Raw genomic sequence first — 19,505 nt, forward strand, 5'->3', positions numbered from 1 at the left:
GGTTAAAAACCATCCATTCCTTTCTCGAACATTCTTATCATCTACCTTTACTCCTCGAGTATACAAATCACAACTCATCCAATATACTTTAAAAACATTCATTCTATCCCAAAATTTTTCCAACATTCCTTCCACCCCCTAATCTTTGTCAACATCCCCCCCCCCTAAACTTTGCTAACCCCCTTCCCCAAATTTTAAACATTGGGTACACGTAGTCCTTTTATACTAGTATTGTTCTGGTTTGCCGTGGTCATATTTATCGGTCCGGAAAAAATTGGCTATTATGCCCTTTTCTTGGCGAAAACTCCATGCCCGGGGAGTCCCGGGCCCTAGAGTGAAAAGGGCTCCTTTCTTGGGATTCCCCAGTCCGGAGTTTTGTGTTTATACGGATGGGGTAGGTTGGGGGCCCGTGGGAACCATATTACAATCATTTCTTTTTAAAGAGGCTTGTAACGTATCTTGTATGTTGTGGATGTCGGTGTCGCCCTTGTGACTGCACGAGTTTTCTACATATACTTTTTTGGTGTGCCCCCCTTGGACGAGATTGATGTTATGTTAAATGATTTAGGATAAAACCCTTGCCCTTGATTGGTATTATCGTTTGCGGGTAGGCCTCGTCGGCCTAAAGGTGGGTTTCCCCCCCGAGTTAGGGAACCAGGAAAGGAAAATTTGGGGGGGTATGGCTGGGCCCGGAACGCCTCTCAGAGTTGGGGCACGACAAGAGACAAGGAGGAAGAGGAAAAAAAGGATGATTAGTGGAGGAATTTGGGGGCATAAAAGAGAAAGGAGGTACAAAAAAATTTTAAAAACACAAAATTAAAGGAAAGGATAAATTTGCTCATGAACTATACGAAAGGTTCAAATTTACCCTCTGTTGAAAATAATTAATTCTTAATTGTATGACACGTCCCCCCCAAGTGTTTTCCCACCTTTAAAAATAAGGACAAATTTTTTCCCGTCTCGCAAAGTTTTAGGGAAATTTGACCCAACTAATAACGGTAAAGAATTTTGCCCCCAAAACCCGAAGGGGAAAAGGGCCCCCATTTGCATAATTAAGAGGCAACGAACCTTCCCTTTTCCCAAAAAAATATTATAAAACTCCCCTATTTCCCTTTCCCAAAAAAGTACATAATCACTAGATATTATGGGTTTTTAAATTTAAATATTATTTTTAGAAAAATAAAAAAATTACTTTCAAAACAAAATTGAAAAGGTTAGGGATAATTTTGAAAATAAACATAGAACTAAGACATGAAGACTAATAGGAAATGAAGATACAAATTTTCGGTCGTCTAACTAACAAAAATAAGGATATTCAAATGATAGTTATCCACATGATGTTTTTAAAATTAAAATCTATGCAATTTTAAAGGGCTCTTTTTGATTCTCTCAATCTTAATATTTCATAAAAAAATTTTTAACTTTTATTATTCTTTTTGTTAAAAATTTGGGGGAAGGTGGCAATTAAAAAATTTGACATATGATTTTGTGGGCTTGTTAAGCGAGTCCGAACGTTAGAGTGTCGGGCGTGTTTAGATCATATAGTCTAGTACTTCGGGCGTAAGCCTCGCAAAGTTAAGCCTAACAAGTGAATTCAAGGCGTTTTTTATAATTAAGCCCAAGGATTGGTATAAGAAGAAAAAAAGCCTATTTAAAATAAAGGACGTGTGTTTGTATGTTTCATATACTTATATAGATAAATCCAAAATTTTTAAAGTTCATTATATATAGGGGGGGGGGGGGTAATGTATATATATATATATATATATATATATCTGTGTGTGTGTGTGCGTGTGTGTGCGTGTGCGCACGCGCGCGCGCGCGAGATTCATAAAAATAGAATTAATAATTTAAAAATTAAACAATTTTTTTATTGGAACAAATATAATATTTATCATCGGTGCAAAGCTTGTCAATATGTCTTTGCTCGGCCATAAAATTAGCCTACGCGAGCTTTAAAATTTAACAGGTGAGCCTAGGTACAGTGGCGTACGCATGATTTTTCATAAGCAGTGTCACATTTTAATATGAGAACAAATATCTAAAATACTATATAACGTCATATTAAAAAAAAAAAAAAAGAACACAATACAAATAAAACAAAACTCAGCATATTGCTCGAACTCTTCTCGATGAATTTTCATTTGTTGAAATATTTTCAAAATAACCTTGTTATAAATAATACAAACAATTCTTTTTATATAAGGCATCAAACGATCACTAAAAAGCATATCATTCAATTGATTCCGCGAATCAATCTTAATCAATTTCATCGACGAGAAAGAAGATGCAATGGGAAAAAAATAGCACAATCACTAATTAGGAAAGCAGCAGCATTCTTACTTATCAAATATTTTCTTGTCACAAGTCCTTAGCTTCACAGTTGTAGACCAATTGGTTCAAGCTTTCGTTAACTTGTGAGGAGTTCCACGGTTCGAAACTAGACAAGTATCATTGAGAGGCGAAATTTTTTTTTTACAACAACAAATGAACAAAATGAAGGTGCTTTGAGTTTCGAACTCAAGACCTTTAAAACAAAAAATAGGCGCACGACCAAATGGCTACACGGCTATCAATGCCAAGCGGTGTCACTTTTTAACTATTTCGCTTTTGTTTTTCTTTCTAGCTTAGATTATCCATAAATATGCATATTCCGACGAGAAGCGAATTTCTGTGACACCCCTCGGCTTAAGGTAAAAATCCTTCGGCTTGCCTAGGTAAGACTCACCATGGCAACGGACAGCAAAATGGCCAATCTAGCCACAGTGTGGGCCGTGGGTTGGCCCAATGTCGGCCACCTTTTCTAAGACACATTCTTATAATTTTTAATCTACATTCTAACCTAAAAATGCTATCATAAATATTTTAAGATAGTATTACATAGTGTTCTGAAATCAAGTCTCAAAATGTAATCGAATTATCGATAATACTTATTAAATACGGAGTATCAATGCTTTCATTGTTAGTAATGTCCATTACATAGGAAATTTTCATATTGAATTGTTGGTTTCATTCTGAGTTTTGTTGCATGCAGTTCGATCATGTATGGGCGGAAATGTGTTATCTAGAAAAATGTAAAAATTTGCTAAATGTATTTGTTAGATTTCTTTATTTGATTTGACAAATTGATGATTGTGATTTGTTCTTTATGATATATAAAACTTTTGTTTCAAATTTTGAGCTTATTTGGAGTAGATACGGGTGTTAAATCATGTGTTGGATTTTTTGAAATTTGAAGAATAATTTTTTATTTTTTTGGCAAAAATATTCGGACACACGTAAATCAAAATTTTGCCAATGTTTACATGCACTTCAATCACGTACGACTAAAGTTCAAGCATACATGAAAAATTCATAACAAAATTTAGCCAATGTTTACATGCACACGGTAAAAAATTTGTCCGAACTTTGTCTTAGCACATCATATGCAAATATCCTTGACAAAATTTACAATGCGTAAGCTTGAAGTTGTGCCCCAAGTGAATAAACTTAAAAAAAAAAATCAACTAAGTCCCAAAAAACAAATACTGGTACACAGCCAAAGAATATGTGGCCGTATTGGGTCCACTTATGGTAGTTTCTACGTCTCCAGGCTAGAAATCAAAGTAAGAAAGATGGAATAGTTTCCTAACTAGAAAATATCGTCGAAAAGAGTTGGTTTTTTGTTATGTGGTAGGATAACTCATGTGTTGGATGATTTTCTATTACTTGGAGCCAAAGAATGCTCAGTTACTTGGAGCCAAAGGATGCATTGCTTTGAGCCAAAGAATGCTAAGATGTGGAGGAGAATTGAAAGCTCTAAGTATGCACGCTTGGAGCCCAGTCATTTTATGCCTATAAAATGAGAGGCAATTCTTCTTTATTTAGCATCCAAAAATTCATAAATCCTTTGTAACGAGTAGAGTTGAGAGAGCAATTCTCTTAGGTGTAATTCGGAAATCTCCCCTTCCTTTGTTAATAATATAAAGGCAATTGTTCTACAGTGGACGTAGGATCATTTTTTATCGAACCACGTTAAATCTTTTGTTGTTCTTTCTTTTACATTTCGCTAACAATTTGTATCGAGCATTAGGAATCTTTGAAGATCTAGGAGGAAGAACAAGCAAAGATGAGTTCCAAGAAGTTTAATCGATAGATTCGGTGGGCGCAACAACCCCGATAATTTGGAAGATCTAGATGATGGTGTTCACTAGCGGAAGGAAGGTTCGATCCATGATATTGACGGAAAGCATCCCGATGGTACATCGGCACTTCAACAAGGAAAAGATTGAAGGGGATGGATTGAATGTAATCCAATTGTCCCTTGCACCTAACGTACTTGTGAAGTGAGTACAAGTACCGAAGAGACGACAGCCGGTTATGGGACAAAGTACAAGGGCTTTACGAGACCGATCGGTGACAACAAGGATGTTGTTACACTTAGCATCTTCACACATTCAAGATAGGGTCAGGTACTTCGTTACTGAATCATTTAGACGCGTTGATAAACTTGTCATGGACTTACAGATTGCAGGAATTAAAAAGGACGAGGAGACGCTTCCATGTGCTCTGTTATTTTCATTGACTTCAGGATATCGTGATATTGAGAATTCAATGATGTATAGCAAGGAGCCTATTAACCTTGACCAAGTGCGGCAAGCACTTAACTTTAGTGATGTGAGGAGGCATTTTGAAGGAGACAGAGATGATCAGGCAAGTGGGATCTTTGTGAGAGGCCGGACTAGCCAATAGGGAAGGAGCAAATTAAAGCACAGATCAAAGTCTCGTGTGAACAAGAAGAATGCAGATTGTTGGGGCTGCGGCAAGAAGGGGTACTTTGAACGAGATTGCGCAACTTCAAAGTCCACGGAAAAAGGCGAGTGCGTTCACGGTTGAACGGGTACATGATTACACTATGATTATGTACTTACAACTTCGTGCAATAATGGAAGTTATGGAAACAAATGGGTGTTAGACTCTGCTTGTACTTTCTGCATATGATGTTCGAAGAGACGGGGTTTAGCAGCTATGAGAAAAGTGGAGGAACCGTAAGAATGGGCAACAATGCACCTTGTGCAATAGTTGGCATTAGCTCAGTTTGGGTTCCCTGCCATGATGGAACCATGAGGACTATTACACAAGTACGTCATGTTCCTGATCTGAAGAAGCATTTGATCTCCCTGGTACTCTGGATGAACAAGGCTATAAGTACATGAGTGAAGGAGGAACTATGAAGGTGACTAAAGGTTCTTTAGTCATGCTAAAGGCAAGTTGGAGGATGGCCTTTACACATTGAGGCTATTTAGTGTTGGCTGCAAATGCGTCGACGATCATGATTATCTAATGATGACAAGGCAAGATTATGGTATATGAGATTGGGTCATATGAGCGCACGTGGACTGGAGATGTTGAGCAACCGTAACCTTTTGAAAGGTGAGAATATCAGCACACTTGAATTTTGTGAACCTTTGCGTTCTAGGGAAGCGAAGAAGTTAAGCTTCAACCTTTGGCAAGCATAAGACGGGAGAAGGGGTGCTAGACTACGTAAATCATTCGAGATTTATAGGTCCCCTCTAAACTTCCATCGAAGGGAGGAAAGAGGTATCTTCTCACTTTTATTGATGATTTCTCACAAAAGGTTTGGGTGCGTTTTTTGAAGGCGAAAAGTGATGCTTTTGAAGCATTTAAGGAGTGGAAGATTTTGATTGAGAATCAAATGGAGCAGAAAATCAAGTATCTTCGCACAGACAATGGCTTGGAGTTTTGTAGTGAAGAGTTTAATGATTTTAGAAGGTTCATAATCTCAAGACATAGGACAATCAGGCACACCCCACAGTAGAATGGAGTTGCCGAGAGGATGAATAGAACTCTTCTTGAAAAGGCTCGTTGTATGCTCCTACAAGCCAAAATGTCCAAAGTATTTTGGGCTGAAGCAGTTCACACTGCTGCTCAAATTGTCAATCGATCTCTAGCATCGACGATTGACTTTAAGACTCCGAATAAGGTATGGTCAGGTGAACCCTCTAACTATTCATACTTACGAGTATTTGGATGTCCAGCTTATTATCATGTTAATGAAGGAAAGCTTGAACCAAGGGCTAAGAAGGACATATTCGTAGGGTATGTGGATGGAGTAAAAGGGTACAAACTTTGGTGTTTGTCTCTACTCAAATTTATAGTTATTAGAGATGTTACCTTTGATGAATCCTCTGTACTTTATCCCCGTAAAGTTTCCGTGGAGTTTCCAGGAAATGAGAACAACGAACAGGTGGAGCTTCCGATGGAGGTTACCAAGGAAAAGGATCAAGAGACTCAGGTTAAAGATGAGTCAAAAGATGTAGATCTTGCTATCAATGAACCATACACAATTGCGAAGGGAAAGGAGAAGAGGCATATACGAAGACCGGAACGCCTTATAGATCAAGCAAACCTGATTGCATATGCGTCGTAGCTGCAGAAGAAGAGATTAAGGATCTGGAGCCCTCCTCATATGTTGAAGCAACTTCTTGTAAGGATGCTGCAAAATGGCGGTTAGCCATGACTGAAGAGATGGAGTCTCTTTAGAAGAATCAGAAATGGGTCTTAGTTCAAAGACAAAAGGGGAGAGAACAGTTGGATGCAAATGGGTCTACATAAAGAAAGAGGGAATTTCTGAAGTGGAAGATGCTAGGTTCAAGGCGAGATTTGTTGCAAAGGGCTCCAGTCAGAAGGAGGGAATTGACTACAATGAGATTTTCTCTCCGGTCGTGAAGCATAGCTCAATTCGCATGCTACTAGCATTGGTTGCACAATTTGACTTGGAGCTTCAACAGCTTGATGTCAAAACTGCTTTCTTACATGGTGATCTAGAAGAGACAATCTATATGGATCAGCCTGAAGGTTTCCTAGCTGAGGGAAAAGAAGATCATGTATGCCAACTGAAGAAGTCTTTGTATGGTTTGAAGCAATCCCCAGATAAATTGCAGTACAAGAGGTTTGATGCATTCATGACTACACATGAATTCTCAAGGAGTGCATTTGACAGCTGTGTGTATCACAAAAAGATGTCTGGTAACTCAATGATTTATTTACTGTTATATGTTGATGATATGCTTATTGCTGCTAATAACATTACTGAGATAAATGCTTTGAAGGAACTGTTGAGTAAGGAATTTGACATGAAGGATTTGGGAGCTGAAAATAAAATCCTTGGTATGGAGATTTCAAGAGAATACGGTGTTGTACATCTTTCTCAGAAGAGGTGCATCGAAAGGGTTCTCGAGAGATTCAATATGCATACGTGCAAGCCTGTAAGTACACCGTTAGCTCCTCATTTTAAGCTTTCAGAGTTACAAATGCCTCAGTCCAAGGATGAGGTGGAGCATATGTCAAAGGTTCCTTATGCTAGCGCAGTTGGTAGCATTATGTATGCTATGGTATGTACGCGTCCAGATACTACTCAATATGTAAGTGTGGTAAGCAGATACATGTCCAACCCAGGAAAAAGGCATTGGGAAGCTGTCAAGTGGATATTGAGATATCTCAAGGGAGCTTCTAATGTTGGTCCGACCTTTCGAAAAGGTGGTGGAGGTATTTCAATTCTTGGTTATGTGGATTCTGACTATGCAGGGGATCTTAACAGAAGGAGGTCCACAACTGGATACATCTTTAATCTCATTGGGCAGTGCCGTTAGTTGGAAATCGACTCTGCAGTCGATTGTCGCTTTGTCTAGTACAGAAGCAGAATACATGGCAGCAACGGAGGCGGTGAAAGAAGCTATCTGGTTGAAAGGTTTGGTGGCAGAATTGAGTTTGGTTCGGCAGGAATCAACCCTTAGATGTGATAGTCATAGTGCTATTCATCTAATTAAAAATAAGAGATTTCATGAGCGCACTAAACACATTGATATGTCGGATTTCATTTTCTTCGAGATGTTGTTGAAGAGGGAACTATCAAGGTCGTGAAGATTATCACAGAGGATAACGCTGCAGACATGTTGACCAAGATAGTCCCGCTCGCTAAGTTTACACACTGCAAGGACTTAGCGGGAGTACGCATCAACTGATGCAACTCCGAGAGAACAGTTATTAGGTGAAGGTGGTATGTTCAACAATGGTTTGATTCTTCTTGTTTCTTACAACGGGGTTGCCCAGTAAGCTTAGAAGTTTTGGCCAGAGTTGTTGATATGCATGCTCGGTACGCAAACCAAGGTGGAGATTGAAAGAGTTGGTTTTTTGTTATGTGATAGAATAACTCATGCGTTGGATGATTTTCTATTACTTGGAGCCAAAGAATGCTCAGTTACTTGGAGCCAAAGGATACTTGGAGCCAAAGGATGCATTGCTTGGAGCTAAAGAATGCTAAGAGGTGGAGGAGAATTGAAGAGCTCATGTAGCACACCTGGAGCCTAAGTCATTTTATGCCTATAAAATGAGAGGCAATTCTTCTTTATTTAGCATCCCAAAAATTCATAAATCCTTTGTAGTGAGTTGAGAGTTGAGAGAGCAATTTTCTTAGGTGTAATTGGGAAATCTACCCTTCTTTTGTTAATAATATAAAGGCAATTGTTCTCTGGTGGACGTAGGATCATTTTGATCCGAACCACGTTAAATCTTGTGTTCTTTCTTTTACGTTTCCGCTAACAGTCACTAAACTTCATATGCGACTATTTTATAATAACTTGACAAGAAACCGATCGACCAAAAAAAAAAAAAAAAGAAAGATAAGATCGACGAACCAAAAAAAGGAGATAATGGTATGTTCTAATCTATTTATTTTCAATGAATCTTGGATTAAACCATATTAATTAATTTAATAACTAAAGCTATTAGAACATACCAAGGTGGAGGTAAGGTCTGCGTACACCTTACCCTCCCCAGACCTCACGTTGTGGGATCCAACTGGGTATGTTGTTGTTGTTGTTGTTGTACTAAAGCTATTAGACAAACTCAAGGATAAATTGGATTAGTTTCATGAATGGTCAACTAAACTTACGAATTTTTGCAATAAAGTCAAAAAATTATTTTTTTCTCACTTAAATATAACTACATTCGTTGCTTAGAAGATTAAAATGCTCAAAAAAAAAAAATCATTATCGGAATTCCCGAAAGCCAAATTTGCCACGCCAAATCAGAGAAAATGTCAAGATTATTTTGACATATAACGTCCTGAAACTCGATATATTATTTTTTTCGCCATATAAAAGTGTCCTCTTCCCTCAATTACCAGATAATATTTATCTCATAAAAAGTATTTTATCTAAGTAATTTTTATCGGATAAGTGATATCAGGTAAAAAAAGAAAAGCTTTTTACAAATTACTAAAAAAGTACTTATAAAGATATCAGGAGTAGATTGTTTACGTTTACGGTACAAATTCGACGAAAATTAGTAATTTTGTCCAAATTTTGTATTTGTTTTACTTATTATTAATATGTACAAATTATAAATTTAGAATCTAGTATACCCTCCGGATAAAAAAGAGTGTCCACTTACCAAATCAAGAAAGAATTAACCTTATTCTTCCAAAATTGTCCTTATTAAGTGTTAAAGTGATCAAATATCAATACTTATTGAATTAGGGATGTTTAGTCAAATTAACTATTTTTGTCTAGGAATTAGTATTTTCTTAAGGGGTGTGCAAATGGCTAAGTAGACACTCTTTTTTATCCGAAGGGAGTAACTTGCAAGCAAAAAGCCAGAATCTAAAAACTTCAAATTTTGTCCGCGGCTGAAAGATAGGGATCTTTGAACTATGAAATTAACTGTTATATTTCATAAGGTTGAACAAGAAAAAAGGGAATTCTTCCAAAATATACAGTACACTAGTTTCATAAGGCCCGTGCAAACTCACGATATAAAAGTAGATATTTTAATTAAAAAAATATAATTTATGTTAGTAATAATTAAATTTCAAATAAATATATTCTCAATATATAAAAGCAAAACTTTCATTTCACTCCTTTAATATCTTAACTTTCATTTTGATGAAATTATTTACCTCAAATCAGATGCGGAGGATTTGATTTATGAGTTCTGAATTCTAATTTTTTAAGATATTTAGTTCAAAATTAATAATCTATACATTATATATTTAATGAACTTTTAAGACAAATACAAAATTTGTACCAAAGCCCTACCAAATCCGACCAAATCTGTAGCTGACACTCTAACTCTGCCCTACTTCAAACTTATTTTGTATTTAAAAGATTAATTTTAGTTAAGAAAACAAGAGATTTTAAAGATAACTGAATCTTGACTGATAACACTGTTTTCATTTCAACACTATTGGCATTATTTAATAATTTTTAAACCTATCTGAAAATTATTTTAGTACAAATCTTTTTAAACACATATGAGTTCATTTAAGTATAAATATAACGTAAAAGAAATGCCTACATGTGAGTAAAAAAATTTCAGAAATGCTCTAATTTCATAATACAAATATAAAGTAAAAGAAATGCTTACATGTAAAAATTTATAATAAGTAACAAATTAAAAAGGACAAAACGAGAGAGCAACAAGAATCAAGAATATATAGCGAATAAATGACTATTTCTTAGGTTAATAGATAAGATCGATAAAAAAAAGTAACAAGAAATATAAAGTGCAGCGGATGAGACTGCTCCTCTCTTAACCAGGGTTCTCGGGTTCGAGCCTGGGTATGAAAAAATTATTAGAAGAGAGCGCCTCCCCTGAATGAGCCATACGCGACACGAATCCAGATTAGTCGGGCTCTTATGCGGGTACCGGACACCGGATTGAAAATTCAAAAAAAACATGGGAAATAAGATAGGAGGTTCGATAGCTTTTGAAAAGTAGACCATAAGAATAAAAAGTAAATTTTGACATTAAAAAATAAATTCAAGGCCTAAACGTAATTAATTAAAAAGTTTGACATTTTATTGGAAACTTTTGTGAGGACTACAAAAGCCCTTGGGTTGTCTCTTATATATACTAGTAATGTCCAACACAACATGTTGCACCCACATAGTTATATTTCTAGCTTATGTCCGCACAACTAATTTTTTCGCAACTGTGTTTATACACCAAGTATAAAATATTATAAATATCGTAAATAAGGTATCAACATTATATAAAAGTGTATAATAGTGTACCAGAGGTGTTATACACACTTTTACACTATTATACAAAAGACATAATACATAAATAGACCCTCAAACTTGGCCTCTGCAAGCAAGTATGCCCTCCAACTTTAGGTGTGCATAAGTAGGCACCTCAACTTGTATAAAGTTGAACACATAAACACAAAAGCTGACGTGGCAAATAAATTTTGAAGATGTCTAGATGATCATTTTGTAAGTTGGAGTGTTTAACTGACAAAGTAGAGACAATTGAAGTGTCTGCTTGTGCACACCAAAAATTAGAGGGCATACTTACCAGCTAACCAAGTTTGAGGGCTTGTTAATGTATCATGCCTATATAAAATTAGGGATAAGGCACCATTACCCCCCTGAACTATACCCGAATTTGCTACGACACACCTTACCTTTCCCTGGGCCCTATTACCCCCCTAAACTTATTTAAAACGGAATAATTACCCCCTTAAACGCTGATGTGGCAAAGAGAGTGTGTTTCACTCTCTCTTTGAGAGAGTGAGAAACATAAAAAAGGGGAAAACTTATTTTTTTCTTAAAAATCGCATTTTCTTAAAAATTTGAAAATAAATCTAGTCTTCCACATTTAGTTTTAAAAAACGGGTTTTCCACATGTTAAGAAAATAATTAATTTTTTCAAATTTTATAAAAATTCAGTTTTTTTTTTTCACATTTTGGCAAGAAAAACATTTTTCCGGATTTTATTTGAAAAATAAAAGTGTCCTAAGAAAATGAAATCAAGATTTTTTAAGACATTTTAAAAAAATAATCAAGTTTTCCATATTTTTAACAAATCCATTTTTCCATATTTAAAAAAAAAATCATTTTTCAGTTTTTTTTTTCTTTTTCAAAAACGGGTTTTAAAAAAAAACAAATTTTCAATTTTTTTTTAAAAAAGGGTTTTAAAAATCCTTTTTTTAAAATAAAATTCAGTTTTTTAATCCATGTTTTTAGTTTTTTTTTTTTAAAATGGGTTTAAAAAAATCAAATTTTCAAATTAAAAAAAAAAAAAAAAGACGGGTTTTAAAACTCTTTTTTTTTTAATGAAAATTCAGTTTTTTATTTTTATTTTTAAAAAAATTGACACGTAAGCTGAAAAAATTAAAAAAAAAAGAAGAAAACAAATAAATACACATGTGGCAAGGAGAGTGTATGTCACTCTCCCATATGAGAGTGGGCATCGAACTTTTAGGGGGTAATTATTTCGTTTTAAATAAGTTTAGGGGGGTAATAGGACCCTGGGAAAGGTAAGGTGTGTCGTAGCAAATTCGGGTATAGTTCAGGGGGGTAACGGTGCCTTATCCCTATAAAATTATACAAACTTGTAATACAATTGGATTTCATCGACGAAACGAAATGGGTCAAAAACAGCACCAAATAGCTCAAATCTTCACCTAATAGTTTCAAAATGACATCTTCACCCCAATCACCCATTTGTCAAAAAATTTAACAAATCACAAAATTCATTTGTGAGTTTTCAAGCTTTTAAAAAAATTCAATAACGGATTACCCTTTTTTGTGATGATAAACATGAATATCACTCTCAATCAGTTTCTAAGCATCAAAAAACGAAAAATCATAATCACAAATTAAAAAATTACCGTCTTTTCCCTAAATAATCAAAATTATATACAAAATATGCTAAATATGGTAAAATCTAAAAAATATAAACTCATTTCTATTATAATATTGAGCCAAGTGATGTATGAAATTATGTAATTCCTATTTGAGAACATGTGTATGTTGCTATATTTTCATTGGAAAAAGGAGTAGTTGTAGATGACTTACCAAAATATCAAGCTTTCCATATTTAGATTTGATGAAGTCAACCAAAGAGGAAACACTTTGTGGATCCACAACATCAACTTGATGAAACACAACAAGATTCATTTGATGATAATAACAAGACTCTTCTCTCAATAGCTTTTCAACAGCTTCTTTGCCTCTTTTTTCATCCCTAGCTGTTAAAATTACCATCACTCCTTTTTGCATTAGCTGCCTGCATATTTCATACCCTATACCTTTGTTTCCCCTGTAACTACTGCATTCCTGAACCAAAAAAAAGATAAAAATTAATATTAATTATTTTCTCTGTCTCAATTTATGTGGCACAGTTCGAATTCAAGAGTCAAACAGTTAAAGTTTGATCATGAATTCAGGCATGAAATCTTTCAATTTTCTGAAATAAGCACTACTAAAAAATCATTATTTTCCCACTGAAAAATATTTAGTGGAAATAGCCACTGAATGTTGGGAGGAAAAACCTAAATAGTAGTGTTTTCACACGAAAAAATTAGAATTTAGTAGTGTTTTCACACGAAAAAATTAGAAAGCTTCCCAGTGTTTCAATAAAACCTGTTTCACACCATGAGTTTTCCTAATGGGCTGGTCGGTGGGAATGAGATGGAAAAATCATGTTTTATAACACAAATTTCTCACTGAATGAGAAATTTTTTTGTTTCTAGTACAATAATTGACAATTCAAAATATTTAAAAGATATATATATAAAATTACGGTAAAAAAAGACTTGTTTGAATCTCGAAATCCGGAAGGTGTCACATAAATTGATACGGAGGGAGGGAGTAACAAAGAGCTTAATTACTGAAAAGAGAGAGAGAGATTCTGAGGGCAAGGCAGAAGACTTACTTTCTTATTGGATGGTTGTTTAGGGAATCTTCGCCATTCTTTTTTTCTTTTGTACACAACTCTCTGTTCGGTGTGCTTTTCTGGAGGAAAATAGGCAGAGCTGCAAGGCATATATATAGTGCTAGTGGAGTTTGGAACTTGGATCCTAAGATATACTCAGTTTTATTTTATTTGTCTGATTTTGCTTTGACTCAAAGTTTAAAAAAGTAAAAAAGATTTTTGATATGTAAAATATATTAAAATGTCACTTAATCTTGTGCTCTTAAATATGTTATTTAAAAAGTTGGAATTAAAGAATTTTTTAAAAAATACATTTTTTTTTAAACGAACTAGAAAAGAATATAAGACAAACAAATTAAACGGAAGGGTATTATTTAAATTTGATCGGTGGGTTTAATATTAAGTTTTTAGCACTAAATTTATTATATATATATATTTTAAATACTTAATTTAGGGTGAGTGTGTTTTTTATTGAAAGTATTTAATTTAGGGTGATCCCATAATCAATATTTTCTATCCACCTGGTTAGACTCTTCTTATTAGAGTATCCTCACTCAGAGGCTAAAATGAATACTCTCTCTCTTTTTTTTTTTTTTTTTTGGGAGTGCCTGAAGAGACCTCCTTTGAATACATAAGATGTTTACATAAAATTATATCAATTCAAGCGACAAAATTTAAAGTGAGAATGTGTATATTAATTAACCATCACTATTAAAAAAACAGTAATCGATCAAAATTTTCGACCGCATGACTTCGAAAAAGCTGAATTTTCGACCTCAAGGGTAGGTCGTTAATTGATAGGGTGAAATTTTTTTTGACCTCATGTGTCGAAATTTTTCGACCACATGAGGTCAAAAAAAAAAATCTACCTAAATTAAGAAAATACAGTTTTCGACCTTGTGTGGTCGAAAAATGCATTTTTTATTTAAATATTATTAAAAGTTTTCGACCACACGAGGTCGAAAAAAATAATTTTTATTTAAATACTAATTAAAATTTTCAACCGCATGTGGTCGAAATATCTATTTTTATTTAAATATTATTTAACGTTTTCGACCACACATGGTCGAAATAGGAAAGAATGTACATTAAAAAACATTTATTTATTTTTATTCTGACCTCGTGTGGTCGAAATGTAGCAATATTGTTGCCAAATCTCGACCACATGAGGTCGAAATGCTAGCCAGCATTTTAAATTTCGACCACAAGAGGTCGAAATTCAATATGTTGCCTAGAATTTCGACTGCATGTGGTCGAAATCTGACAACATTGTTGCTAAATTTCGACTTCATGTGGTCAAAATTTTAATTTCTAGGTACATTTTCGACCTCGTGAGGTCGAAATTTAGCAACATCTGGGCTGATTTTCGACCTCGTGTGGTCGAAAATCTGGAAAAAAAAAAATCAGCATTTAGTTGCTTTTATAGTAGCCCACCTACCTAGCAACCAAATCAATATTATTCTACAACACATCCAATTCATCAACAATGCGACATAACAACACATTCTACAATCAAATTCAACTTCAAAGTACTTCAAAATATCCTTAAAACTACATTCAGACACTTAAACATCATAAAGTAAACAACCATAAACAACATTCTACAATCAAATTCACCTTCAAAGTACTTCTAATTCGAATTAAAACTACATTCAAACACTTAAATATCATATACATATCCAAGAAAACATAGCAAAATTAGAATCCAAAAGTATACGAATCAAAGAAGTCAACGTTGGGTGTTAGAGACATGATCCGAATCCTCCCCACTATTCTCATCCACAAGACCATGATCTACGTTGGCCTGTGACCTACGTCGTCTACCATGGGAAGGTCGGGCAGTGGCGCGTGACCTACGAGCATCCCCGGGACACGGGGGAATCGAAAACGTCCCCGAATTAAGTAAACTGTCTGTTTGGGCCTGCATATCCAACATCCTAACCTCCGTGGCACTATGTGTGCTTGTTAGTTGAGCAACTTTCTACTTTATTTCTTGGTACTCCTTAGGATCCACTATCTGTCACGACCCAATTTAGCTAAGTCGCGCGGGCACCTACCTTTCTCACCTCGGTAGGCAAACCCTCAACCCAACAATAGTAAAAACACAAGGAATTAATTAAATAAGCGGAAGAAATAAAATCACATATGTCTGACGATAATAATATAGAAAGTATGCGGAAATAAGGAAAATACACCCCAGAGTCTGGTCTAATCCATACAAGAGCATCTACTCTAGAATATACAAGTCTAGAATATCAATAATACATCAAGTCTGAATATGTCTCGGAATAGAACATAAGACATAAATAAAGAAGAATCTTCAAAGCGGCAGACGTCTCGTGCTCACCCTGTTGACTCTAAGCAACTCTCGAAGCGACTATCAGCCACGAGAAACGGAAGTAGATACCACCTGGAATTCTGCATTCATAAAGAATCTCGACGACAAGTGCGAGTAAGTACAAAACTACAAGATCTTTGGTAGGTATCATAGGCCGACTAAGTTTAACTAACATAATCTAGACAATAAAGTAAGATAAACAGGTAAATCAAAAGTTATAAATCAACACAAATCAGAAACCAAGTACACGTCGTCACCTAGGTTACAACATCTAATCCCAAGTGTGCCAAGTCTCAATATAATCAATCTGAATCCAAATAACACAAGTATATCACCAGATCATCAACATAAAGCCATAATGCAATGCAATGCAATAATGTATGAAATGTGGATGCAATGCAATGCTGTGTACACATGTACTCTGGACGGAAGTATCGACGTCTCGGTAGCACAACCCATAGGGGACCCGCGGAGTCCATGTACCTCACGGTCCGGCGACAACCTGGATACCGCTACCTCACGATCCCGACACAAACATCGGGATTCAATACGACACAACCACGATTCCGGCACAACCATCGGATATCGGTCCTCACGTCACTCTCATCCAACTGAGCCCAGCTCATCACAGTGTTTCCTCAAGTATCATCAATGTATCAACAGTATATCATGAAGGATGAGAATGCGTGCAATGTATGAGTTCAACATCAATGATCAGATCAATATCACAAGTACCAAGCATGGGTACACCAACAATATCATGAAAAGGCTACACAAGCCGTATAGAACACTATCCTCGTATCAAACGTCAACAAGTAAGATACTACAATATTATAATCAAGATATATCAATAGTCTCTAATATCTAATATCATCAAGCGGCATCAAGCCAACACAATAGAACAATCAAATCACAACACAACGGGGTGGCTAACCCCAATCACACAACAGGGCCCAACCCAAGATAATATCCAACCCAACTTCATACTCGAAGGTTTACATGCTTTCTCCGACAATATCGTCTAAATATATGCTTCGCTAAACGAAGTCTCACCATAGGATAAATCGTAACCTACCTAGAAGGCCTAACAACAATAACACCAACAATCACTCCTTAGCCTTCCCTTAAGCCTCGAGAAGAAGAAAGTCTACGCATATTCGAATCATAGAATTAGAATCAAGGAGAACATCGAAACAAATCCTACTTCTTTCAAGACCCAAATCCCCAACCTATGGAATAGGGTTTATGAACTAGAAGGGTGAAATTAGGGATCTCAAGGTCCCAACATTAGATTAAACCTCTAGGTGATTAATTCCCATCATTAGCAAGTTAGAGTAATCAACAAATCACTCTAATTCGGATTCTAGGTAAAACCCCCAAATTTGGGTATAAACCCTAACTTCCAATTCCACAAATTAGCCTCTAATTAGGAAGAAATTATGAAATAAAGGATTCTAATCATCAATTCAATGCTTAAAGAAGCTAACCCAACCAACAAATCATGATTTAGAAGCCTAGATAGAATATTCATTAAACCCACTTTTAATCTTCCATTACTTAATGAACTAACAAGGTAAAGGGATTCTAAGATGATTAGGGGTAATGGAATAGCAAAGAGATTAGAAGGACTTACCACCAAGAATCTTCTCCAAGAATCCTCTAGAATTGCTCCCAATAGCTCAATTTTCGGAATAGTAATAAATGAGAGACTAAGGGCTTTTAATACACAATTAATGAAATAACAGGCCCGAATGCGATGCGGCGGCGGCGAACGGTGACAACGGCGGTCCCGCCCGACGGCCTCCGACCGCCGAGAGGGTCGGCTACGTACACTGGCCGCCCGGCGGCATCCCACCGCCTATATGGCGGTGCCGCCGGGGACGATAAGGGTGCGGCATGGCGAACACCGGCACCGAACCCCCCCGAAATAAACACAATCTCAATCCGAAATCCCGACTAATACCCGAGGCCATCTGCTCACAAACCACATACACAGACACACATAAAAACACGCTACGAACGCACTCGTGGCCTCGGAATTTCCAACGAAGGTCTCGTTGACCGAGCCAATCCCCGATACCTCAATTTCAACTTCCCAACCCAAGTCCCAAAATGCACCCGTGTTCATTGGGAACCGAACCAGATATACTCACCAGTTCTAAATGACCATCCGGACCCCTCGGAATCGACGGATTTTCGAAAAAGGTCTGTTTACCTAAAAGTCAACTCTTTTTCGCTTAAAGCTAATTTCACCCAAAAAGTCACCACAATCAAACCCGAACACCTTCGGGAAGCGTGTCAACGGTCCCCTCGGGTCAAAAGTGAGCTAACCAAGCTCGGAAAAGGGTCAAAAGTGTCGAAAAGACTATAACGACCAAGCGGGTCGTTACACTGCCCCTTCAGAAGTAGCACCGACACCTTGAAGGAACAACGGGAATTGACGACAGGCTCGATTAGGCATCCCATAAACTATCCCATACCTGCTGATCAATTATCTCTTTGGTCATCGACGTTCCAGCTGACTGACTAGCACAATATTCCCCAAAGTGTTCTTGAAACTCGGTCTGAAATTGAAGGATACAATGTTAGTAGCTAAATTTAGTATAAAAAAAATAAAATAAAATAAAATAAAATAAAAAGTTACTATTATTCTAAGTTAGTGACTTACATAGGTTCTTGAGCCCTTGGTTCAATCCATTGGTCTGTACCATCGGCGTTCTTCGCCTTCCTCGTGTGAGTAATCTTGAAAATTTAATCTTGAGGTACTTCCTGACCCCTCTCGAGCGTCTGCAAACAAATCAAGATTAACAACTAATTTCATATCCAAACGAGCCACAAGTAAAAATGAAATGAAAATAAAAATTCATTAGTCTGTTTAACCCTTATATTAAAACCCATATAAGGATGAAGATCCTATTTTTCTGTTGTAGTGTAGTCTAATTAGTTCAACAAGTATTATTTAAAAGGTAAAACTTTTGGATATTTAAGTTTCCAAAGTGATACAAGTATGTGAAATTTAATCTCCCTAGTTATGTGAAATAAATGTTTTTTAATGTATATTCTTTCCTATTTCGACCACATGTGGTCAAAAACGTTAAATAATATTTAAATAAAAATAGATTTTTTGACCACATAAGGTCGAAAACTATATTTTATTAATTTAGGTAGAAAAAAAAATTTCGACCTCGTGTGGTCGAAAAAATTCGATCACCTGAGGTTTAAAAAAATTTCACTGATATTTGGTACAAATATCGTGTTTTGCGTCATTTTACATCCTACTCTTATGACTTTTATCGCTTAATTCGTGACTCAATCGTCGTATTTGAACTTATGTCGTCGTATACCATGTGCATAGGTACGAAGATGACAAATGATGGAAAACGGTGCTTAAAGTGAGGGATTTGGAAGCATGTGACGAGTAGACAAGGTGACGAGTTGAAGATCG

The 19,505-nt window shown here is 35.9% G+C and overlaps 1 protein-coding gene and 1 long non-coding RNA gene across 2 annotated transcripts in view; both read right to left on the reverse strand.

Annotated features, from left to right (window-relative positions):
• Nucleotides 1-18,567, reverse strand: part of LOC132054220 ((+)-neomenthol dehydrogenase-like) — a 38,778-nt gene extending 20,211 nt beyond the window's left edge. Inside the window, exons 1-2 of the mRNA XM_059446265.1 lie at nt 18,541-18,567; nt 12,864-13,124 (exon numbers count right to left, since the gene is read on the reverse strand). Coding sequence (XP_059302248.1) covers nt 12,864-13,124; nt 18,541-18,567 — 288 coding nt within the window. The remainder of the gene's footprint in view (nt 1-12,863; nt 13,125-18,540) is intronic.
• A 193-nt stretch (nt 18,568-18,760) lies between these two features.
• Nucleotides 18,761-19,505, reverse strand: part of LOC132054884 (uncharacterized) — a 3,796-nt gene continuing 3,051 nt past the window's right edge. The window contains exon 4 of the long non-coding RNA XR_009414392.1: nt 18,761-18,847. This is a non-coding gene — a long non-coding RNA (uncharacterized LOC132054884). The remainder of the gene's footprint in view (nt 18,848-19,505) is intronic.

Source organism: Lycium ferocissimum, chromosome 4, assembly GCF_029784015.1.
Source record: "Lycium ferocissimum isolate CSIRO_LF1 chromosome 4, AGI_CSIRO_Lferr_CH_V1, whole genome shotgun sequence".
NCBI lineage: Eukaryota > Viridiplantae > Streptophyta > Magnoliopsida > Solanales > Solanaceae > Lycium > Lycium ferocissimum.